The sequence below is a fragment of the Protobothrops mucrosquamatus genome, unplaced genomic scaffold (assembly GCF_001527695.2).
Source record: "Protobothrops mucrosquamatus isolate PMUCROS unplaced genomic scaffold, P.Mucros_1.0 scaffold470, whole genome shotgun sequence".
Classification (NCBI taxonomy): domain Eukaryota; kingdom Metazoa; phylum Chordata; class Lepidosauria; order Squamata; family Viperidae; genus Protobothrops; species Protobothrops mucrosquamatus.
The window spans coordinates 189,554-215,852 of record NW_015386791.1 but is presented as its reverse complement, the minus strand read 5'-3'; the positions used below and the strand labels follow the sequence as shown (position 1 = coordinate 215,852).

The 26,299-nt window shown below is 38.1% G+C and overlaps 1 protein-coding gene and 1 pseudogene across 1 annotated transcript; both read left to right on the top strand.

Moving 5' to 3' along the window:
* The first annotated feature begins 3,952 nt into the window (after window positions 1–3,952).
* LOC107288055 lies at window positions 3,953–9,041 on the top strand (annotated as a pseudogene).
* Window positions 9,042–17,521: 8,480 nt separating this feature from the next.
* On the top strand, window positions 17,522–25,196 carry LOC107288054 (membrane primary amine oxidase-like). The gene is made up of 4 exons (XM_015816629.2): window positions 17,522–19,094; window positions 22,639–22,924; window positions 24,591–24,720; window positions 24,999–25,196. Exons 1-4 carry the CDS (start codon window positions 17,522–17,524, stop codon window positions 25,194–25,196), a joined length of 2,187 nt encoding a protein of 728 aa, XP_015672115.2.
* Window positions 25,197–26,299: the final 1,103 nt, after the last annotated feature.

Here is a 26,299-nt window from a genome sequence, read left to right as displayed (position 1 = left end):
GGACTGACCTAGGGTGAATTTTAAATAGGGATAATTTTTAATGATTTTTAATAAGAGACACAGCTACAAATATTTGGTTTTAATTGGCTTTTATTGGGGAAATGTGCTATGTTGTTTTAATATGCTGTGAGCCGCCCTGAGTCCCGTGGGGAGAAGGGCGGCATATAAGTCAATGTATTAAATTAAATTAAATTAAATAAGTAATGGATTTGTGTGTCTTTATCCAAAGAAAAACCTCTTTTACTTAGTTTTAGGTAATTTACACAGGTTTTAGAAGCTCTGGTAATGAATAGAACATAAAATATAGAATAACAGAGTTGGAAGGGAACTTGCAGGTCTTCTAGTTCAACCCCCTGCCTGAGCAGGAGACCCTATACCATTCCTGACAAGTGGCTGTCCAATCTCTTCTTAAAAGCCTCCAGCGATGGGGCACACTTCTGAAGGCAAGGCATTCCACTGGTTAATTGTTCTCACCATTGGATCTCCTTAGTTCTAGGTTGCTTCTAGGTTGCTTAGTTTTCATCCATTGTTTCTTGTCTTGCCTTCTGGTGCTTTGGAAAATACCCTATGTTGACCCGCTCCCCCCCATCTTTGTGGAAGCCCCTTAAATATTGGAACACTACTATCATGTCTCCCTTAGTCCTTCTTTTCACTAGATTAGACAAACCCAATTCATAAGTTTTAGCCTCTAGTCCCTTGTTGTTCTTCTTTGTACTCTTTCCAATGTCTCAACATCTTTTTTATATAGTGGTGACCAAAACTGGAAGCAGTATTCCAAGCGTTGTCTTACTAAGGCTTTGTAAAGTGGTACTAATATTTCATGTGATCTCTATTCTATCCCTCTATTAATAGAATCATAAATGTAGCTTACATTTTATCACCATAACTATTAGCCTTCTTTTTCCCAGTTTTTCATTGGTTTGTGATTAAATGCTTTTTCTTGGAGACTTCAACTATTTTCATTCAAATCAAACTGTGCTGATAATATTTCACTATTATTTTATTGTATTTTTTTGCTGATTGCGGTGAAAGATCTTGGTTCATTTAGTGAGTTTGCTGTGAAGTTCTGCTTTTGCATTCAGTTTTTTTTCTTTCTGCATTGAAAAATAAAAACCCATTTAGGGTTTGGAAATAAATGGAAAATACACAGCCAATGAAACTCAGACTACAAGCCTCTTCTAGATTGTCAGGCAATTAAGAACGAACAGCCTGATAACTTCAAAGGCTCCAGTTAATGCCGTAAGTGATTTAAGCAGCTGTTTCTTCTACCACCAACATGCTTTCAGTGTTATTATCAGTCAATCCTAAAATCCTGAAACAAATCCTATGAATCATCATTCTTATATTGGCCAAAGTAGGCACTTAAGCTCTCAATGTGTCTTGCAACTTGAGAAGCTTCAAACTTCCCAGAAGGCTACATATACTAAAATAGGTTTGACAACTCAACATCCTTGCCAGAAGCCATTGATGAGACTACCATAAGATCTTCTCAACATTCCAAACATAGTTATTGGCCCTCAAAAACAGGGAAGATGTCAAGAATGAAGCCACTGAATTATCAAAATGTAATAATGCGTGTGTTTTTCCACTTCGACAAGAAGTCCCTCAACAAAGATGATTAGGGGACTGGAGGCTAAAACATATAAGGAACGATTGCTGGAATTGGGTATGTCTAGTTTAACAAAGAGAAGGACGAGGGAGGACATGATAGCAGTGTTCCAATATCTCAGGGGCTGCCACAAAGAAGAGGGAGTCAAGCTATTCTCCAAGGCACCTGAAGGCAGGACAAGAAGCAACGGATGGAAACTGATCAAGAAGAGAAGCAACTTAGAACTAAGGAGAAACTTCCTGACAGTTAGAACAATTAACCAGTGGAACAACCTGCCTCCAGAAGCGGTGAATGCTCCAACACTGGAGGTTTTTAAGAAGAGACTGGACAGCCATTTGTCTGAAATGGTGTAGGGTTCCTGCCTGAGCAGGGGGTTGGACTCGATGACAATCAAGGTCCCTTCCAACTTTATTATTATTATTATTATTATTATTATTATTATTATTATTATTATTATTATTATTATTATTATTATTATTATTATTATTATTATTACTTATTTATAAATGAAATCAAAGAAATATTTAACAAACAGCTAAGGAAAAATGTTGGTTAAGAAATTTCAGGGATTAAACTGTGTTTTGTATTTAATTCCATGATTAAATAGTATTTACCTTTTTATTAATTATTTACTTCTTTTCCTATCTTACCATAAATCTTGCTGGGATCTTCCCCTTCACCCATCTCACAAAAAACAGAAGGTTGGACTATATGAACTGTAAGATCCCTTTTGATTCTATGAATCTGTAATTTGGCTTTATTTCAACTTCATCATATAATTTAGTATCTAATTAAAATAGGTTCTTCTGACTTGCCTGGATTGATTTCTAAAGCTATTGTTAGATTCGGGGAGGAGAAGCTCTGTTCACAGTCGTTTATGCCCTAGTTACCTCCTGATTTAACTAGTATAATGCATCCTACATGAGGCTGCCTTTGAAGAGTATATGGAAGCTTCAGCTGATGCAGAATACAGTGGCAGAGGCAGTTATATGTGCTTCTAGAAGAGCAATATTACATCTCTGCCCCCAAGCTGATCAGTTGCCAATTGGCTTCCAGGTCCAATTGAAGATGCTGATTTTAATCTTTAAGTCCTTCATGGCATGGGATTGGGTTATCTGAGGGACCACCTTTCCTTAATTATGTCTGCCTGTCCTTTTAGGTCTAGCAGGGAAGGCGTGCTGTGACTTCTGTCTACTAGGGATCTACCTTGACTGGTCCAATGAGGCAGGCCTTTTCTGCAGTGGTACTTGCCTTATAAAACATCCTCCCCCACAAAGCAAGGTGAGATCCATTACTGTTAATGTTCAGAAAGTCCCTAAAGACTTGGCTTTGTTATCAGGTCTGGGGGCGCCAGGATACTTGTGAAATTTTATAACGACTCCATAACTGTGGCTGTTTTACATTTTTAATTATGATTGTTTTAATGTATTACTAGTTTTAGTTGTGACTATTGACTTTTTGATGTAGCCAGATGAAATTGACAAATTAAAAAAAGAAGATAAATAAATGCCACCAGTGCTAAAATCAGAAGATTGTAAAATGTAGGTGAGTCATTTTCAGAAAGTCACTGGCTATTATTTGCAGCCAGTTGGGTTTCAAGTCCAAGTGTTTGCTCACTGCATAACAAATACCCTGTTTTTTCCCCTATTGGTGTTGTAATTCTTTGAATTCTACTACTAAAAATAATTTTAACAATAGAGTAAATAGTGACCAAAGGACAGTCTTTAAGGTCCAGGTTCATTAAAAAAAAATAAAGATAAGAGGCAATCAAAGTGTGATTCTGAGTCTGGAACTTACGTTATCTTTTAAATAGTTGGATGAAGAGACATAAATTTACCTGTTTTATACAGAAGGTAGTATCTAGCCAAACCATTCTACAATAGGGAGAAATGCATTATGTTGAACACTGACACCTTGAAAAATGATTAAAGAGTAGCACAAGAGCTTTCTCAAGCTCTCCATATTGCATTTTGTCAAAACAGAAGATTATAGTTTAAAGACACATTTGCATATGAGATCTCCTCCCTTTTAACCTATGTATAATTTCCTTGAGCAAAACATCTAGTTGCTTTAGAAGAGTCCAGCCATTGCTTTTTTCTGACTTCTTAGTTTTAGCTAATGAAAAAAGGAGTATCCTGACTAGATGGTAAGATTATTGAAAATGTGAATATATGATTGCTTATTTTTGCACAATGTCTGGAGTGTTTTGTAAATGCAAGGAATTTATACTTCTGAAACTTACATGCTCAACAAGTGTCTTTATTATTTGTGTTTAGGATTAAAAATCGATAATTTGGGATTTAACAAACTTTTCTCTATGATTCTGTCAACAGGTTTGGAAAAATGAATTCGAAAGTGATTTATTGTCTCGTAGCAATAGGCATCACCATCATTATTATCTTAGTCTTGAGCTTCCAAAAAACAAGAGAAAACCCCACAGATTGTGAGAGTTCTTCCCAGACAAAGGGGCAAGAGGAAAGTTGTCAGGATGCTGGCAGCCAGGTATTTCAAGATTTAACTCCAGAAGAGATAATGCAAGTAAAGAGGTATTTGCAGTCCAACCTGGGAGTGCTACTGGTGGAGACACCTCAAGCTAAGCCATCAGACAACTGCATTTATTTGATCACCTTGCAGCTCCCTCCCAAAGCACAAGTATTACAATTCCTAGATCATCAAGGATCTCAGCCAGCACAGGAGGCTCTGGCTGCGATCCATTTTGGAAATCAGGTGGATCCCAATGTGACAGAATTTGTGGTGGGTCCTCTTCCAGAACCAACATATCATGAAGATATCACGGCACAAAAATATGAAGAGAAACTGTCTTATTCTCAAAGATTTGTTTTAGCAAATGAGTTTAATGAAATCAATGAATTCTTAAGAGACGAATATCCTAAGGCTGCAAATTTCATGCAAAAGGTTCTAAATTACAATGGAAGCAGTATAGAGTATATTCATCAATTGCCACCTGGGCTAAAATCAGGAGATCGCAAAATGTGGGTGAGTCATTTCCAGAATGTGACTGGCTATTATTTGCATCCCTTTGGGCTTGAGGTCCAAGTGGATCATAGTAGCCTGGATGTTTCTGAGTGGAAGGTGATAAAAGTGTTTTATAATGGACAGTATTTTGAAGACATGGAAGACCTTGAGCGGCAATTCAATATGGGAAAGGTTAAAGTAGACAAAGTTAAAGAAACCCCTCTTGATGGGGGTTACTCATCACTGAAGCAGAGGGTGCCACCAAAAGATCCAGGCTCTTTGCAGTATGAACCTCGTGGACCACACTATAGGATTCACAATAATCATGTCACTTTTCTGAGATGGAGTTTTGCATTTGGAATTGATGCAAGCAGGGGTCCACGTATCTTTGATGTCAGGTTTAATGGAGAAAGAATAATCTATGAGTTAAGTTTGCAAGAAGCAAGTGCTATCTACGGCTCCAACAGTCCTACTTCCATGTTGATCAGATACATGAATGTGGGTTTTGGACTTGGATCATTTATCTTTCCCCTCACCCAGGGTCTAGATTGTCCTTCTTTATCCAGTTATTTGGACTGGCACTTTTTTTATGATGCTTCATTACCTATTAGCCGTAAAAATGCTATCTGCATATTTGAGCAGAATGCTGAGTTACCCATACGACGACATTATGAAAGTATCCAGTCTCCTTTTTATGGAGGGTTGGCAGATTCAAATCTGGTGTTCCGGACTATATCTTCAGTTGGCAACTATGACTATGTCTTGGATTTTATTTTTTACCAAAATGGAGCTATTGGTGTTTGGGTCCATGTCAGCGGGTACATTCAAACTTCATTTTACTTTGGTGATGCCAGAGACTTTGGCAATACAGTCCAGGAAAGAGTCCTTGGAATAATTCTCACTCACAATATTCATTTCAAGGTGGATTTGGATATTGGTGGTAGAAAAAATCTGCATCTTGACCTTGTTTCTGATCCAGCAAGAACCAATTGCTAGCTTGATTTGAAGATTAAGTTGAAAGCCAGAAAATATTTTATGGAAATCTGCATACAAAATTAGCATTTCCAAACAAAGATTATTTCATTCTATTTCTTGGGTCCAGTTCTATTTCTATTTCTTTCTCTCTGTTACATAGACACATTCTCGCTGTTATATTCTTTTTTAGCACTGACTCATTTTGAATGCTGATGCTTTATGAACAATGATCCCATAAAACTCTTTTTTAATACAACAAAGTGAAAATTATTATAATGTACTTAAATCTTCCTTTTGTGAAGTTCTCATATTTCCTGATAGGGCTGGACACATATTCTGTGGCCCGGTTTTGCCCCCTTCTGTCCCCACTGATCTTCATTGCCGAAAATTGGTAGTGTGGTTTTCTTGCATGTTAATTCATCAAACACGTGAAAATTGTAATGTAAGCTCTAAAATAAGTCTTTAAGGAACAACAAAAGTCCTCAAAGCTCTTTTTACAAACCAGGAAAATTTCCTCCTCTCCAGCCTCACTCATTTGCCTTAATCCCCAACTGTGATCCTCAAGTTACTACAAAATATTACATACAGTCCTTTATCTCCAACAGAACTCTCAGTGCTATATAATTTATATTTGCATTTCATAATGAGTTGTATAAGTCTCTACATTTTTTCTGGAGGATTCTCCAGAAGAAGTGAACATACTAAGAATACAAACTGCAGATAGCCAAATTCTTGGACTAAGCCAGCATATATGAGAATGCATCGATGTCATGTTCCTGAATTAAATAATTGTAGGCAAGGTTTCTTCTCAAGTACAAGTAGAGAAGATGAATGAAAAATCAGTTTGTGCTGATATGGAAAGGCATTTTCAGGGAAAGAGTTAAGTTTGTGATACCTCATTGGCAAATATATATTTTAAAGACCTGAAGCTAACATGTTCCTAGCTTGTTTCAACTACATATTAACAAATAAAGGAGAATGCAAAAACTCCCTGAAAGATTTGTTCAAATAAACAATTAACCTGAAATGTTTCAGTTATGTCACATCTCTAATTCAGTTTTTTTCATTTTTGATTTAGGTCATTTTCAGATTTATTTTCAGATTTATCCTATTTAATGAATGAGTTGCTGTTTATTAAAATTGCAAATGTTGTTTTTTCACACTGAGTTACATTATTCATATTCAGGCTGGAAAACTAATTCTGCACATTGTTATCACAATTTCATCCCCATGTCAGCAAAGCTTTAAGATATAAATAACTTTAGGATTTTGATCATACAACAGGAATGATCTGATCTATCAACAATTGCTCAAATACTAATTACTATATTGGTTTTCTTTCTGAGGTGTAAAAAATACCCTGGTTGGCAATGACATGGCTTTTGAAACCATGCAGGCCCCTTGGAGCCCAGAACATAAGATCCATCGAATGAAGATGGTGAGGAAAGTTTTGGACACCGAAAACAAGGCAGCATTCCATCTCCATGACAACATGCCCAGATACATTTATTTTGTGTCCAACTGCACAAACAAGTGGGGCCATGAGCAAGGCTATCGGATCCAGATGGTCAGCTTTTCTGGAGACCATCTGCCAGAGTCGGATCCAATGGAACCAGGCCTCAGCTGGGGTCGGTAAGTGAATATTTCCAAGTGCAGAAGTAAAATGGATTCACCGATGTCTTTGGCTTTCAGGATCTTGAATAAGATTTATTATTTTAAAGAAATCTATATATCCATTTCTTGGCTTCTGGTAGGCCCCATTGTGGATTAATATTGATAAAATATTTGCTTGGAAAAACCTTTCCAATTGCAGAACTTAACAATAGAGCATATAAAGGAATAAAGTGCTATCCAAACACTGCAGAATTTCTTCTAGCTAATATTCCATACTACCATTCATGACAGTTCTTTCAAGTCCCAGAACTTCTTTCTATTAAAAATTCATTATTGGATTGAATAGAAACAATTCCTTTGACAAATATAGTATGTTTGGGTTGCAATCTATAATCATGTTTGAAAGAATAGTTAACATTTAAAAAATAGACCTCATTATGAGAGGTCTTCTTGCGTTTGACCTAAGAAAAATCCTCCAGATCCTGAAGTTTTCAGATGTATGAAATAAATGTTGGTTTATAGAAATAAAATTGAGAGATTGATTTTTAGTAAAACTAAGTGATATAAATTAAAGGTAAAATTGTGGCCTGAAATACATTTTTAATTTATCCTATTATCCCAGCTATAACCATATCTGGAATAGGCAGAGCTAGCTATTGGACGCCATGTGTAATTTACCCTTATCTGATTTCTATAATAGACACTACAAGTCCCCTTCAATAATACCAAAAATTTCAAATTGCTTTGTTTGAAAATTGAAGCCATGTTATTTTAAATTTGTATTCTTGAACTTCTGGACCAAATTTGAGATGCTCCTGGTAACCTTTAATCTCCTGAATTTGGGGTCAGTATATTTAATGGACTATCTACCAGGATGGAGATCCATGACTGTTAGGTTGGCATAGATCACCACAGTAATCTTGGGATTCTGCAACTCATCTATGAAATTACACATGGCAGTTGAAGCCTAAAATCAAACCAAAATGCATATGTAGTTTTAATAACGAATTACAATGATTGTCCCTATTTTTTTTATAGTTGGGCTGTCATGGGATAGCATCTTGTCATTATACTGTCTTTCAAGACCTATGCCTGGAACAATAATTTCTGAAGATCTTAAGAAGAGAAATAATAACGAATAAATTTCAATCTCTGCAACTTTGTTTTGTCTTTTAGTTATAAGCTGGCTGTTACAAAGAGGAAGGAAAATGAACCTTTCAGCACCACTGTCTACAATCAGGTTGACCCATGGAAACCTCCCGTGGCCTTTGCTGACTTCATAAACAATGAGAGCATTGTCAATGAGGTAAGTGAAGATGAACCCCATCTACCATCAAAGCACTTTGTAGGTTAGCAAATTCTGCAGAATTTGCTAACAATTTTGGACTCCCAGTTTTCCATTTCTACACATCCCTAATTCTGAGTAGGCGAGCATAAAGGCATATTGTCAGATTACCCCCAGATTTTATTAAATCATCTGCTGATTTACTTAACAAACTTAGTTTCTCTAATCTATTCCTCTATCATAACAGATCTTTTCCCTAAGATACCACAGTAATATTGTCCCTTTTCCTTTCATAGGATCTGGTTGCCTGGATCAATGCTGGCTTTCTCCATATTCCATATGCTGAGGACGTACCCAATACTGCAACCCTTGGGAATGTAGTTGGTTTCTTCTTGAGACCATACAATTATTTTGATGATGACCCTTCCATGTATTCTCCAGACAGTGTTTACTTCAACAACCTGCAGTATCCCAATACCTGTGAGGTCAACCAGTAGCATCTTTGGCAAAAAATAGCTTCATGTTTGTCCATTTCCCCCCTCTTTCACTTATGGGGTTTTTCAAAACATAACAACTTTCTAATGTTTTTTACTTTTTGACAGTGAATTAGAAATTGGAAATAAACAATAAATGTGTATTACAGTCAGCTAACACTCAGGGGGTTCTGCACAGTATTTTTGAAATCAGAATTTTAAACTGTATGCGTGTATTATATTAATCTGCATCTCAAATAATACTTTTGTTTTTTGCTTAAAAATTCTTGCCAGATTCATGGATATTTATCTTACTCCCCAGTGTTCTACAATTTTCTTTTTCTTTCTCTCTTTTTCCTTCTGTATTGTTAATGGACATCTTTTTCCTAATTATTGTTACCCTTTTGTGCTTTGTCCTCAGGGAATTCTGGTAGAATGGAATTCTCTAAGGTTTAAGAAGTGACTTCCTCAACCATTTCTTTTATTATTATTCCTTGGTATGCACAACTGATATTTTTAACAAGACATGATATAATGGTTATAATCTCCTCTTCATTCTAACATTAGAAAAATGGTGCTGGAATTGAAGAGTAGCTCGCTGATCACTCTTCTAAACTAGAGGACAAGTATATCTGTGGTGAGAGGGGTCAAAAAATGCAAGGTGATGCCAATGACCACAGAAAGATTAACAAACAAGATGAAGACATTCACAAAAATATGAAAATAGAAGTAGAATTGATGAATAAAACAGATTTTAAGATAATTAACCTATTTTATAAGATACCTTTAAGAAAAGGATAAACTTCTTTTGGCATTACTATGACAAATATGAACTGAATGTTATTTGAAAATAATTGTTCAAAGACATGAAATAAAGTTTAAAGAGATATGTTTAGATGGGAGAAACTATAGTTGCTTTGCTGGGAAGAATTTCTGTCATCTTGCTGAATATTTTCCTAGAATGCTGTTTTTGTTTAGACCAGAGGCCCCCAACCTTTTGGGCACCAGGGACCGGTTCTGTGGACAGAGGTTTTTCCACATACTAGAGGGGGCGTGGTTTTGTATGCTGCCTGCATCCCGTGGATGGGGCTTTCCTTGTTTACACGGCCCAGTTTCTGGCATGCTGTGGCACGGTGCTGTTCCACAGACCAGAGGTTGGGGACCCATGGTTTAGATAATACCAATTTTAACAACTGCTGTACTATGGCAGAAAGCTATATCTAAATTGGTTTGGCAGGGGAATAAAACATAATTTAAATACAAGATGTTCCAAAATGTGAAGGAAAGAGGGGGATTGGGTTTACCTGATTTTAAATGGCATTTTGTTGTTTGGTTTTGAAAAAAGTCTACATGTTGCTGAGAAACAGAAGGCTTCTGGAGTCAGAAGGATATACCTGAGATTTTGGAGGGCATGACTATTTGTGCGACAATAAAATTGAGGCTAATGTAGATTTTAAAAAAGGATAGGAGTACCATTCTGATGTGGTATAGACTCCAGGTTTTGCCTTAAAATATGTTTTTTCGGCACAAGAACATTTTGTGGATGAGAAATGAAGACCAAACACAAAAAGCTAACTTATTGTGAGATGCTAGAATTTTGTCAAGAGGATAAAAACAAGAGAAGATCTGCTTGATAATGGTTTTCTAATGTACAGTTACTAGAAACTGTTAAACAATTCAGGTTTTGAATATTTTTAAGACTGAGTTTGAAACAGAACTGTGTAAAAATAATGACCATGGGATTGGTAAAATGTATAAAACCTTTTGAATTTGAAACAAAAGAATAGCAAATGAAAGTCTGTATGATAGAGTGGACTAAAAATTGGTTATAATATACAGGTAAAACATTGTGAAAATAATTGGTTGAAAGAATTGCCATTCCCATTATGTTATAATTTTAAGGGAGAAAAATGATAAAATGAGGTATCATTTGTATGTCGCCAGAGAAATTGTGTGGAATGTATAAAGGCACTACAAATTAATGTTGGAAAAGTGAAAAACAAGAAGCGACATTTTACCATGATTGGTGAACTTACAAAAAAGCCAGAAAGTTTTGGATTTGAATTCGTACATTAATTCAGAACATTTTAAAGATTACTATACAATTAATTCTGGAGGGTTTTTCTTTTGGGACTGATAAACAAACAGTTCAGGAAAAAATCATGGAATTTTGTTTTTATACATGATAACTTAGCAAGATTATTATATGCACAAAGATGGGAAGTTTCTGTACTTCCACAATGGAGGAATGGTTATGTTGAATGAAAAATCTTCATCAGGGTCCAGTACAAGCTGGGAATAAACAAAATGGAGACTGCTTTAGAAAGAAGGTTGTCATTTATTGAAGAGCAGAGCAAGACAGAAAAGTGACTCTGGGAAAGCTGACCACATGTTGCTGGGAGTAGTGGGTTTTTATACTTTTTTTGGCTTTTGAGGTTGTTCCTGTGGCATGAACTTTAACCTGAGTTTCAGTGTGCCTTTCTGGTATTCTGATGGTGGTGGGTTAATCCTATTATGTCCTAAACTGCTTCCCTGGGGTGTGGCTGATGGCTATGTCCTGTATTGGATTTTTTTTGGGTGAGGGTTGTTGATTCTAGGGATCTTTGTCTTTCTAATCCCATCAGCTCCAATCTTTCTGACAGAATTATCACATCTGCATTTCTACAGACAGACCTGGTTTCTGCTTGGGGCAGAGAGACTTGGGGGAGGTGTGGTTTCTGCCTAAGATTTTCCATTATTCCTTTAGGGAAATATAATATTCTGCCTTTTAAATATTCCCCCAAATATTTCTTTCTCTGGGACTGGGGTGCTGTCCTCCCACAGTTGGTAGAACTTGGTGAAATGGTCAAACTGACTTCTTTGTTTAGGGAAAAGACAATATTTAAGATGATAAAAAGGTAAAAATGATTTTCTCTTTTGGGGTTTGTGGACAAACAGTTGGAGAAAAGTCACAGAACTTTGTTTTCTGAATTTTTTATTAATTTTCTTTTACATTGATATGTTAATTTTTCAACCAATGAGCTGTCTGGGATAAGCTATGCTAATACATATTCAATTCCTAATCCTTCATTCTTTCCTCTAACCAACAATAAAATAAGTCCCAAGTTTGGTATCTTCTTTACCTTTCAATCTCATAGTGAATCTGTCCATCTCTGCGCATTCCAATATTTTTCTGATTATTTCTTCTTCTGGTGGTAATCTTTCATTCTTCCAATATTGCGCAAAGATTATTCTCGCTGCTGTAGTGACGAGTAAAATCAAATATAGACTTTGCTTGTTAATCTTTTCAAAGTCACAGAACTTTGTTTTATACATGAAACCGTAGCAAGACTAATCTGATACATTTCTGTCCAACCTTTCTTTCTTGATTAAAATCGCTGGAATTGTAAAACTCTTTTCTTTGTACAACTCGTTTCTGCAAGATGTTGTGGTTGAAGCAAGAAACTTGTAAGGAAGGAAACCCTTTTGTTTCTCTATCTGATACAAGATGATTAAATTGGAGGCCTAACTTGATGAGATCAGATCAAGCAAGCCATCAAACATACATTTTATTATTATTTATAATATCCCCCCCATCAGGATGCAATCCAACTACAATAAAATAAAATAATGAAGTCTTTTCCCATTTTAATGAAGTATTAAAATTATTAATATTAAATTAATATTCCAGGTGATGTATTTCCCATCCATTTTGATTCAAAGAGTCCCTCAAGTTCTTTAGCAGTGGCTGTGACTTTTATCTCCACAACCTGAACCAGTATCAATTATCTGAGGGTTCTTGTTCAGACTGACTTTCACTTTGCTCTGTTTCTATTGGGAGTTGATCTAATTCTGCTCCATATTTGGCAATAAAGTCCTTGGCTTTTAAGACAGAATTTAATCTAAGTCTTTGTTGCTGGAAGGCAAAAATTATTCCTTCCAGTTTATCCCAGTGAAATGAGACTTATTCTTTCTCAAAAGATTAGATAGAAAGGAATATTTCTTTCTCTTTCATAAAGTTCTGGTAGGAGTCTCTTTCAAAATAATGATTTCTTTGTCATTAATATTTAATTTTGTGGTTATGCAGTAACTTGCTCTGTAGTACTTCTCAAGAAAAAATAAGACATCACATTTCTAGGAATTTTTCCTCTAGCTGCATACGAAGAACTGCTTTGGATGTTTCACCTATCTCCCTTTCCATTTTGGACCTTTCCCAACTCAATAATTTTGACAATGCTTGTACAATAATTTTAATGATCTTGTCAAGGGTATTTTAAGATTCCTTCAAATCTCAAAGATAATTTTAGTTGTCTAAGCCAGGGGTGTCAAACTCAATTTCATTGAGGGCCGGATCAGCATTGCGGTTGCCCTCAAGGGGCCGGGTGGGTATGGCCAGGGTGGTATGGCCTACTGGGTGGGCGTGGATGGAGTGGGTGTGGCCTAGGTGGGCGTGGCCAGCTCTACATCGTTCGCATCAAGGGTGCCTGTGGGGGCCTGGGCAGGAGTGGGATAGATCTGAGGATCTCTGGCAGAACGGGGTGGGACCAGAGCAAGTGTCAACGCATGGTCCACTGGAGGAGCCTCACTGTTCCTCTCAGGCCATGCGGGGGGGGGGGGCTTATGGAGCTAAGACTGAATGTGTTTTAGCATAGATGGCCACCACAAAATTGTACATTGGCTCCCGACTGGCCTGGGCCAGGGCCAGAGCCAGGGCCAAGGCAGAGGGGGCCGTTCCCTCACTGTTTCCAGGATGACTGCGTGGGCCACATGAAACCACTTCGTGGGCCACATCCGGCCCTGGGGCCTTGTGTTTGACATGTCTGGTCTAAGTTCTAGCAATGCCATTTTATCCAATTGTCTTTCTAAATCCGAATCGCTAGGATACGTTGTATTTTCCATAGTATCCATCCGGTTGTTGACCTGCTTAACATCAGCAATTATCTTATCCGTTCTTAAATCCAATTTTTTCTTCCATGCCTCGAATTTTGAATTAATAGAATGGGTCATTTTTTGCTGCAAAATCTTCCATAAAGATTTTAATATCAAAATCTTCTGACTGCTTTCTTTGTTCATGATCCAGAGACTTAATCAAATAACAATAGCACCCTCTACTGATCAAAAAGCAAATTTGTCAGTAAGAATGCTATAGAACTAACTGAGACAGAAATATTAAATTATAATTGTTTACAGATCCAATCCCCAGAGGAATAGATAACGAAGGAAAAAAAACCAATACCATGGAACATTAAGCAAAAAATAATAATCAAATTCTCAAATCCAGTTTTGGCAGATTTTTTTTTTTTAAATAATGACATTTCTTAAAAAGCAGTAGAGTTCAAATACAGCAAAACACATCCTTCCAAGGCATCTTCCAATCCAATGAGTCTGTGATTTGATCGAACAGGTTTTAAAACTCAATTGATTTTGTCTTGCACAGCCGCTGCTTTTTTTAGGTTTGAAATCTTAGCAGATGTTAGTACAACTTTAGCAAGAAATATTATATAAAAGCCAATGTGATATTAACTATAGTCCATAATATGGAATTTGTCATTTTAGCACTATCAAGCCTAGGGCTAAGTGAGAAGAATGATCTTATGTAACTGCAAAGAAAGTTAGCATCCAGATACTAAGGAATGGATTTGGTATATGAATTTATCCTCTATTTTTGAAAAGTATTTATGTTAGAAAAAATTAAAAATAGAGAAGCTTAATATTCTTGAGGTTACATATATAGCAACACATCATTGCAGGAGGGGTGCTCCTGACATTATTAAAGGAGACCTTGGTTCCTCTCCTCCCTTAAAAAATCATCCCAGGACCCTGCCAGCCTGGACAATTTTTGTTCAGTGTCCTACATTCCTTTAAGGAAAGCTGGTGGAAAATGTGATTGTGCTGAGCTCTAGGATATCATGGATGAAACTTATTATCTGGACTCCATTCAGTAGGGTTTCAAGTCTGTTTTAGGTGAAAAACTGTATTAACTGTGCTTGAGGATGATCTCTGGGGAGAGCAGGATGTTGTGCACCAGGTGTGCTCTTTCCTGGATCATGAGGACATCTGTTCAATCACTCATGCCCTAATCATCTCTCATTTGAATTACTGCAATGCACTCTACATGGGGCTACCTTTGAAGAGTATTTGGAAGCTACAGCTGTTACAGAATGCAGAGGCATGGATAGTTCTGGAGGCATGGTGCATGTATGCTGTTATGCAAGCTGTATTGGTTGCTGGTTTGCTTCTGAGTCCAATTCAAAGTATTAGTTATCACTTCCATAGCCTTCATGACATGGGGCCAGGTTATTTGAGGAACCATCTCACCATAATGGCATTGGCCCATTCTACTCTCTTTGGCAGAAAAGGTCTTCTGTAGACTCCATTGGCCACGGAAGTTTAGCTAATGGGTCCTGGAAAAGAGACTTCTCTAACATGCCGTTTGCTCTCTGGAACATTTTGTCGCTGTGGGGAGATCGGTCTCCACCCTTCTGGCCTTCCGGAAAGGCCTTAAAATCTGGCTCTTCCAGTTGACTTGAGACCCCGGTAGTGAAATGCTATGCTGGAGGTGATAGGTTGAGTGACAGACAAAAGCCCACCCATGTACTCTTGGTTTTAACTGTTATTTATTGGTTGTTAATTTTAATTCTTTTATATTTATATTTTTTTTGCCAGTATAAGCTGCCCAGAGTCACTCTGGATAGTGATATGGGTGGCATATAAATTAAATAAATCCTGTTGGTCAGAAAAAAAATCAGAACTCAAAAGAATGCGGTGACTTCACAGCTCCAAATTTTAGACTGTATGATCATGCTAGAGGTTTAACGTGGATTTCATAACGAATGATCTCTTCTTATGCTTCTATCCTTTATCTCTTGATATGTCTGAATTGACACACATAGAAATGAACCACCTCTAAGGGATCATACACTCCTTAGTAACTTACTGAATGTTTGGGATAAATACGGGAAAATAGTAAGTCGGGGCTTTCTCCCTCTTGCTACATTATTCAATAGTTATTTTATAAAAATAAAGGTTCCAAGAATTTTCCTCAGAAGAGAGATAATAATTTGTTCAGATTTCTTTTACACTTGATTAGTTTCAATATTTTCAGTAAGCTATTTGGTAGTCAAAGAATTGCTGAAACAATTGCTGAATTTGACATTTTTCTAATCATAATTTATAAGTGGAAGAAGAATATTAAATTTACTTTGAACACTATACTCAGAGAGAATTGATACAATATGTTTTATCTTTGGTGTATCACTCTAGTCCTGATTACTAAAATGAATAATTCTAACCCTAAAAATATTTGAAATGTAGTGAGCAGATTGGAGGCCTCCTTTTCCATGTGGTGGCAATGCTGCACAGCCCAACAATATTGTAAAATGATTTACTCTAGAACAAATTTTGAAAGTTGCAAACCCATTGCAACCAGGGACGTTTCATGAAATGTTTTCAAATTGTGCATCTCTTTGAAAATACTGACTTGGCACTGTATACTGGTTGTTAATGGCTGCAAGGCATTTATGTGCCTTTTATCGGCACATTAATGCCTTCTTTGAATGAATAATTAACCGAATTGTAAGAATATACCTTGAGGTCTAGGATAGGTTTTTAGCAAATTTTTAAAAAGTAAATCTGATACAGAGTTTAATTCAAACTGGAAACCATTCTTGGATAATAATATCATACATGGAGTTGCACAGTACTATATCCAAAATTTTAACTTTTGTCTAATTAGTAGAATGAATTATTTATTACTTAGACTGTAATAAGAAAATTCAATATGGTTCCAAATCATTTAAATTTAATGATAAATTTGAGGACTGAATTAATCCTTTCTTCTTATAAATAGATATTATATGTACTTTTTTCTTTAATTATACCCCTTTATTTGTTTTAATTACCAGGATGATATAAGTATTATTTTTCTATTGGTGTTCTAATAAATTGTATTCTACTACTAAAAATAATTTTAACAACAGATTTAATACTAACCAAACTACAGTCCTTGAAAGCCAGGTTCATTAAAAAAAAATTAAGAAGCAGTCAAAGGCAATCAAAGTGAGAGCTTAGTTCTCGAACCTATGTCATCCTTTAAATACATGGTCGAAGAGACATAAATTTACCTGTTGCACAAGGAAGGTAGCATCTAGCCCAACCATATTTCAGTTCAGAAATTTATGTGGAATGATGACAACTTGAAAAATGATTAGAGACTGGAAAGCGAGGTTTCTCAAGCTCTCCATATTGCATTTTGTTAAAACAGAAGATTATAGTTTGAAGACACATTTGCATAAGAGACCTCCTTCCTTTTAGCCTATATATAATTTCCTTGATCTCAACTTCTAGTCAGTTTAGAAGTGTCTAACTAGTGTTTTCATCTGAGATCCTGGTTTTAGCTAATGAAATAGGAGTATCGTGGCCAGATGGTAAGATTATTGAAGATGTGAATATATGATTGCACAATTTCTGGAGTGTTTTGTAAATGCAAGAAATTTATACTTTTGAAACTTACATGCTCAACAAGTGTCTTATTATTTGTGTCCATGTTTAAAACTTAATTTAGAATTTAATAAACCCTTTCTGTATGTTTCTGTTTTTAGATTTGAGAAAATGAATTCAAAAGTGATGTATTTTCCCATAGTAATAGGCGTCGCCATAATTTCCATCTTAGTCTTGGTATACCAAAATAGAGGAAAAAAACTGACTTATTATGAACATTATTCCCAGAAAATGGGACAAGAGGAAAGTTGTCAGGATGCTGGCAGCCAGGTATTTCAAGATTTAACTCCAGAAGAGATAATGCAAGTAAAGAGGTATTTACAGTCCAACCTGGGAGTGCCACTGGTAGAGACATCTCAAGCCAAGCCATCAGACAACTGCATTTATATGATCACCTTGCAGCTCCCTCCCAAAGCACAAGTATTACAATTCTTAGATCATCAAGGAACTCAGCCAGCACGGGAAGCTCTGGCTGTGATCCATTTTGGAAATCAGGTGGACCCCAATGTGACAGAATATCTGGTGGGTCCTCTTCCAGAGCCAATATATCATCAAGATATCACGGTACAGAAATATGGAGAGAAACTGACTTATTCTCAAAGATTTGTTATGACAAATGAGTTTAATGAAATCCATGAATTCTTAAAGGACGAATATCTTAAGGCTCCAAATTTCATGCTAAAGGTTCTAAATTACAGTGGAAGCAATATTCAATACAGTCATCAACTTCCATTAGGTCTGAAATCAGGAGATCGCAAAATGTGGATGAGCCATTTGCAGAATGTGATTGGACACTATTTGCATCCAGTTGGTTTTGAGGTCCAAGTGGATCATAGTAGCTTGAATGTTCCTGAGTGGAAGGTAATAAATGTATTTTATAATGGACAGTACTTTGAAGACATGGAAGACCTTGAGAGACAATTCAATATGGGAAAGGTTAGAGTAGATAAGGTTAAAGAAGCCCCTCTTGATGGGGGTTACTCATCACTGAAGAAGAGGGTGCCACCAAAAGATCCAGGCCCTTTGCAGTATGAATCTCGTGGACCACGCTACAGGATTCGTAATAATCATGTCACTTTTCTGAGATGGAGTTTTGCATTTGGAATTGATGCAAGCAGGGGTCCACGTATCTTTGATGTCAGGTTTAATGGAGAAAGAATAATCTATGAGTTAAGTTTGCAAGAAACCTGTTCTATCTATGGCTCCAACAGTCCTACTTCCATGTTGACCAGATACATGGATTCCAGCTTTGGAATTGGGTCCCGTATTTTTCCACTCATGCAGGGTCTAGATTGTCCTTATTTATCCAGTTATTTGGACTTTCATTTTTTTTATGGTACTTCATTTCCTGTTAGCCGTAAAAATGCTATCTGCATCTTTGAGCAGAATGCTGAGTTACCCATACGACGACATTATGAAAGTATACAGTCTCCTTTTTATGGAGGGTTGGCAGATTCAAATCTGGTGTTCCGGACTATATCTTCAGTTGGCAACTATGACTATGTCTGGGATTTTATTTTCCACCAAAATGGAGCTGTTGTTGTTCGGGCCCACCCCACTGGGTACATGATGTCTGATTTTTACTTTGGTGATGCCAGAGACTTTGGCAATAGAGTGGAAGAATGGGTGCTGGGTTCAATTCATACCCATAATATTCATTTCAAGGTGGATTTGGATATTGGTGGTAAGTAGAAAAAATGTTTATCATTTGCATGGAAATTATAGGCTCTTTGTCCCAATTTGCTTTGTTACAATTGTTCTAATGATTGCAGGTACTACAATGAAGAAAGATTGAAGAGTATGGTTATTATTCTCTTAGTAATGTTCTTGAACTTCAATTCAGGAGAAGGGAGGGTTTCTTTTTAATGAAGAATATTTATTTCACTGTCTTGTCACAAAACTTAGTGGGACAAAAGAGAACAGAAAAGGAGAAGCAAGGAAGGAAAACAGGAGAGAGAGAGCGAGGCAAGTAGAGACAAGGTGAAACGGAGGAGACAGCAGAGTGAAATGGTGAAGGAGGCAAAGTAAGCAGAGCAAGGTTTGAGAAGAGAGAGGGGTGGGAGAAGGGCTCATCTGCTTGCCCTAATGTCACCCCACCACATGGCCAGTGTATGTGAGCGAGCCAATGAATAAAAGATGGCCTGAAGTGCCAGGGGATGACAGAGGGGAGCTAGGCAGGTGAGCTGAGCGAGCAGAGGTGCACCTGCCAGCTGCTAGAGAGGGCTGAGGGCAGATTGAGGGACAGAGAGAGGGATATTGAGATGCTTGGCAAGTGACTGAGAGCAGGGAAGAACCTAACTGCCTGGAGACAGGGACAGACGGACCCAGACTCTAGTGGCCCTTGCAGGGGGCAGCACTACACTAACATTTCCAAACAAATATTATTTCATAACATAGGTAGTCTCCAACTTACAAAAGTATTTTAGTGACCATGCAACATTATAACGGCATTGAAAAAAGTGACTTATGACCATTTTCACACTTATGACCACTGTTGCATCCCCATGGTCTTGTGATCAGAATTCAGACACTTGGCAACTGATTCATATTTATGATGATTGTAGTGTCCAGGGATCATGTAATCACCTTTTGTGACCTTCTGACTAGCAAAACCAATGGGGAAGCCACATTCACTTAACAGCCATGTTACTAACTTAACAACTGCAGTGATTAACAACTGTGGGTAGAAAGATCGTAAAACAGGGCAAAATTCCCTTAACAAACCTCTCTTAGGGATAGAAATTTTGGGCTCCATTGAGACTGTAAGTCAAGGACTATCTGTAGTTATTAGGTCCAATTATATATTTCTATTCCTTTCTCTCTGTTACATAGACACATTCTCTCTGTCATATTCTTTCTAGCACTGATTCATTTTAAATGCTGCTGCTTTCTGCTCAATGAGCCCATAAAACTCTTTTGCTAATACCACAAAGTGGATGCTATTATTGTGTTTATAAACATTCCTTTCGTGAAGTTCCTGTATGTCTGGATTGGCTAGGAACCCAAACCTATGGACCATTTTTGCTGAAAATTAGTGGTGTGGTTTTCTTGCATGCTGATGTGGCAAACACATGAAAATTGTAATGTAAATTCTAAGTCAGGGTCCCTTCTGAAGTAGACAAGATGAATAATATACTGTGTTTCCCTGAAAGTAAGAACCGGTTTTATATTATTTTTGCCTCCAAAAGAGGCATTAAATCTTATTTTTGGGCAGTGAGTTATATTTTTTTGTGACACCTGCCTCGCCTCGCAGCAGCGGCACCAACAGCCCCATCCAGCAGGAGCCCGCATGGCTGCTGGTTCACTTTCTCTGCAGCTGCTCACGGCAGGAGACTGATGCCGCCACAATGAGGCCAGGCAGGTGGGGGAGGGGATGGAGCTGCCCCACAAGCCCCACACACACTTCCCTCAGGCCGCCCCAGCTAGGCCATTCCTTGCTCCCTTTCACTCCCCTCCTGAGCGGACTGCCATGGTACCGTATGGAGGATGGGTGGAGTAGGCCTGGTCCACCCTGTGCTGTTTCGGAGCCAGGGGGGAGTGACGGCAAAAGGCTCCTCTCCCACTGTGCTGGAGGGGCTTTCTTCATGCTCCACCCCACAGATCACCTGCCCAGGGGCAGCTGCCTCCTCCTTCTCCTCTGCCAACTCTCCCATGCTTGCAACATGACTGGGCGGCACAAGTCTCCCCCGCTGCCTCCTTCTGCCAGCCCTCCATCGCCACCACTGGAAAGAATGGAGAACAGGAAGTGGAGTGACTCTGCGCAGCGATGCAAAGAAGAGCACTTGCTTGTTGCCTTGCATCACCCCGTGTCTCCCTTCTCCATTCTTGAAATGGCAGCCTTGTTTCTGCCCCTTCTCCTCCCGAAAGCAAAAAAAATCAACACTAACCTGCTTTCCAGCTCTGGTGGGTTTCTCTCCTGCTGCAAGATCTTTTTTTTCATGAGAAGTTGGAAGGCCTGACTAAACTTTTTTTAGTCCCATGATGTCCATTTCCCTGAGCAGGAGAGAAACCCGCCAGAGCTGGAAAGCAGGTTAGTGTTGAATTTTTTTGCTTTCAGGAGGAGAAGTGGCAGGAAATGGGGCTGCCATTTTGAGAATGGAGAAGGGAGATGTGGGGTGATGCAGGGCGGCAAGCAAGTGCTCTTGTCTGCTCTGCATCGCTGTGCAGAACTGTTCGGCTTCCTGTTCTCCGTTCTTTCCAGTGGTGGCAATGGGACATGGTGGGAGAGGCTTGTGCTGCCCAGTCAGGGTGCAAGCCATGGGAGAGTTGGCAGAGGAGGCGACGGTTATTGCCGCCGGGCAAGTGATCTGTGGGGCAGAGCATGAAGAAAACCCCTCCAGCGGTGCATAGCAGCAGCGGAGCCTTTTGACGTAACTCCTCCTTGGCTCCGAAATGGCAGAAGGGGACTAGGCCTACCCTGCCCATCCTCTGTATGGTACCATGGCAGTCCGGCTCAAGAGGGGAGAGAAAGGGAGCAAGGAATGGCCTGGCATGGGGGGATCTGAAGGAAGTGGGTGCTGTGTCCATGGGGCAGCTCCACCTCCTCCTGTCTTGCCTTCTTGTGGCGGCAGTGGTGCGATGTGCCACATGGCCTTCTGCCCCATTGTGGCAGCCAGGTGGGACGGAGTGGGCAGGGTCCTAATTAGGGCTTTTTTTGGAGTAGGGCTTATATTAGGCCCACTCCCAAAAACCAGGGTAGGTCTTTTTTCGGGGTAGAGTTTTATTTTTGGGGAAATATGGTAGAAAATCCTTCTTTGCTAATATGAAAAAAACATTTTCAGGGAAAGAAGTGAGATTGTAATACTCGAGTGGCGAATGTAGATTTAAAAGACCTGAAGCTGACAAGTTCCCAGCTGGTTTCACCTACATATTAACCAATCAATAAAGGAGAATTCATAAACAACCTAAATGATTTGTTCTAATAAAAAATTAACTGAAATATTTCACTTATGCAAAATCTCTAATTCAGTTTTATCATTTTAGGTCATTTTCAGATGGTGTTATTTAATGAATGAGCTGCTGTTTTTTAAAATTGCAAAGGTTGTTTTATCACACTGAGTTATGTTGTTGATATTTAGCCTGAAGAACTAATTATGCATACTCTTATGACAACTTCATCTCTAGGTTAGCAAAATGTTAGAGTAGAAACAATTTTGATTTTTAAGAAGATGAAAATGCAGTGGGAGAGTTGCTCAAGTACTGAGTGTTGCACTTGATTTCTTTCTGAGGTGTGAAAAATACCCTGGTTGGCAATGACATGGCTTTTGAGACCTTGCAGGCCCCTTGGAGCCCAGAACATAAGATCTATCAAATGAAGATGGTGAGGGAAATTTTTGACACTGAGAACAAGGCAGCGTTCCATCTCCATGATGACATGCCCAGATATCTTTATTTTTCATCCAATTGCACAAACAAGTGGGGCCATGATCAAGGCTATCGGATCCAGATAGTCAGCTTTTCTGGAGAACATCTGCCGAAGTCAGATCCAATGGAGCGAGGCCTCAGCTGGGGTCGGTAAGTGACTGAGTTTTAAGGGCAAAGTAAAATAGATTCAACCGTGTCTTTGCATTTCAGCACTTTGAATAAGGTAGCAGGAACTTTCAAATTTATTCATTTAAAAAAATCTATATATCCATCTCACTTTTGTTATGCTTTGTTGTGGATGATGTGGTTAAAAAGTATGGATAATGATCAAATATTTGCTAAGGAAAACTTTTCCATTTTCAACTATGGAACAGATAAAGGGAAAAAAAGCACTATTCAGACTGTGCAAAAAATTTATAGTTTATATTCATCACTGCTAATAAACAATCCACTATTGGATTGCATAGAGAGAAACAGTTTCTTTGATAAATATAGTATGTTTGGGGTTATGAGCATAATCATGGTTGGAAGAGTAGTTAAAACAGTGGTTCTCAACCTTTTTAATGCCGCGACCCCAACCGGTCGTAAGTCGAGGACTAAACCAGTCATAAGTCGAGGACTAAACCAGTCGTAAGTCGAGGACTAAACTGGTTGTAAGTCAAGGACTACCCAACCGGTCATAAGTCGAGGACTTTCCCTGCCCGGGAGCGCCGCGCATGCGTGGTTCCGCCCCCTGCCCCGGCCGAGGCGTAGCTGGCAAGCGGCAGAGACGGAGCAGGCTGACCACCAGCTGGCCCAGCCCAAGGGAGGTAAGGCACCCACCGGAAAAGGGGAAAAAATGGCGGACAAAAAAAATGTCGGACAAAAAAAATGTCGGACAGCCTTGCTTGGCGACCCCCATGAAATGGTCGATCGACCCCAAATGGGGTCCCGACCCACAGGTTGAGAACCACTGAATTAAAAGACTTTCCATGCATCAATGTTCCATTTCTGAGATATTATCTTCAATTTGAGAGTTATTCTTAAACTTGATCTAAGATAAATGCTACAGATTATTGGAGGTTAATACTATCAAGCAAGATGAGCCTTACAATCTTTCCTTTTCTCCAATGTGTCCCCAAATGGCAAGGAAATCCTGAACCAGATCAATTTTGAGGTGTAAAATTTAAATTTACAGAAAAAAATTGATAGAATGGCATTTAGCAAATACAAACAATATAAATTAAAGGTAAAATTATGGCCTGAAATACAATTTTAAGTTTATATCAGCTATAAAGACCTGTCTATTGGTAGCCATGCATAATTTTCTCCCTTATCTGATTTTTGTAATACCCTCCATGCATCCCCTTTGAAAAGGCTGCTAGTTTCAGCATGCCTTTCCACAAGTTCTGGTCGAGTATTGAAGAAATCTGAGCCATAGTATTATAAATTTGTACTCTTGCATTTCTGGATCTAGTCTGAAGTTTAATTTCCTGTGTGGTTTGGGATCAGTATATTTAATCAACTCTCTATCAGGATGGAAACCCATGACACCTGCTAATTTGGCATAGATCTCCACAGTGGTTCTGCAACTCATCTATGGAATTGTATATGGCAGTTGAAACCTAAAACCATCTCAAATTTCATAAGTATTTTAAGAATGAGTTAGAACAATGATTGTCCTATATTTTTATAGTTGGGCTGTCATGGAACAACTTCCTGTCATTATATTGTCTTTCAAGATCTATGTCTGAAACAATAACCTTTGACGATCTTAAGAAGAACTAATAATCAATAAATCTCAATTTCTGCAAGTCCTCTTGTTTTTCCTTTTCAGTTATAAGCTGGCTGTTACAAAGAGGAAGGAAAATGAATCTTTCAGCACCACTCCCTACAATCAGGTTGACCCATGGAAACCTCCCGTGGCCTTTGCTGACTTTATAAACAATGAGAGTATTGTCAATGAGGTAAGTGATGATGAATCCTACCTAGCACTGAAGCACCTTGCAGATTATTATCCTATAATTCTGCAGAATGGATATAAGGTCCTTGCTAACAGTTTTGTATTCCCAATTTTCCATTTCTACACATCCCTAATTCTGAGTAGACAAAAAATATATATCCTACTCTCAGTTTTTACTAAATCATCTGCTACCTTACTTAACAAACTTAATTTTTTTCAACCATTCTTGTACTACCTTTTCCCTAAGATATCACAACAATATTGTCCCTTTTCCTTTCACAGGATCTGGTTGCCTGGATCAATGCTGGCTTTCTCCATATTCCACATGCTGAGGACATACCCAATACTGCAACCCTTGGGAATGAAGTTGGCTTCTTCTTGAGACCATACAATTATTTTGATGATGATCCTTCCATGTTTTCTCCAGACAGTGTTTACTTCGACAACTTGCAGGACTCCACTTCCTGTGAGGTCAACTAACTTGCATGTCTGGGAAAAATATAATAGCCTCATATCTGCCCATTCCCCCCCTTCACTTATGTGGGTTTTCAAAACATAACAACTTTCTAATGTCTTTGACTTTTTGACCGATGAATTAGAAATTGGAAACAAACAATGAAAGTATATTACAGGTAGCTAATATTTTCTCTCTTCTTCTTTCTGCAGCATTAATGTATATTTTTTGTCTGATTATTAGTCTCCTGTCTTCAGGAAACCATTTGATGGAATTCTCTGGGGCTTAAGAATAAATGTTGTACAATCTTTTTTGTTTTAGGAATACTATCTCTTAGCATGCAGGACTGACATTTTTAACTTGACAGAGGACATTGAGAATAATATATACTAGTATTTATCAGCTGTAATCCTCCCTTTCTTTTACAATATTAAAACAGTGATGTTATAATTGAAATTAATGTTCTGATCTACTCTCCTAAGTTAGAGAACTGGGTAGTGATGATCTTTGGAGAGAAAGGTCACAAAATGCATGGTGATGTCCTCTTTGCCAATTAATCTCATATATTTCTGAAAAAGGTATTAAAGAAATTATTAATGTCTTTGGATTTTTTTTTGATTGGGGAAGATACAGTGGGAGACATGGATAAAGTATATAGAATAAATTCAACATTTGTAGAATAAGAAATATTCCAAGAGACTTTTTGATGCATGAAGTACACAAGCACACACACACACACACAAACACACACACATGAGAAATCAAATTCCCCAGAAGAGTGGTCAGGGGAAGTTCCAAGATCCAATTCTTCCAAGATCCAATCATCAGCCAATCTAGGTCCAGAATCACAGTCACAAGATTTCAAGACAAGAATTAAGATACCCGGAATCTAGGTTAACAAGCAATTGTTGGCAATGGAGAGGTTTGAACATTCTGCTCTTATTAAATACAAGGAACTCCGGTGTTGCTTATTTGGAAAGACAAGGCTCCTTTCTTGCATGGAGCTCACAAAGCACCTTTGCTCTGCTCTCCTTTGCACATGGTGAGCCCTTGCACTGGCAGGGAGTAGCAGCTCAGACTCCCCTTTTCCTGAAAAAGGCGGCGTCTGTGTTTCCTGGATGACAAATGG

Coding starts and splice junctions, on each gene's coding strand:
- LOC107288054 (XM_015816629.2), top strand. CDS start 17,522: ATGAATTCAAAAGTGATGTATTTTCCCATAGTAATAGGCGTCGCCATA. Junction 19,095..22,638: donor GGTGGATTTGGATATTGGTG/GTAAGTAGAAAA, acceptor TTTCTTTCTGAG/GTGTGAAAAATACCCTGGTT. Junction 22,925..24,590: donor CGAGGCCTCAGCTGGGGTCG/GTAAGTGACTGA, acceptor TTTCCTTTTCAG/TTATAAGCTGGCTGTTACAA.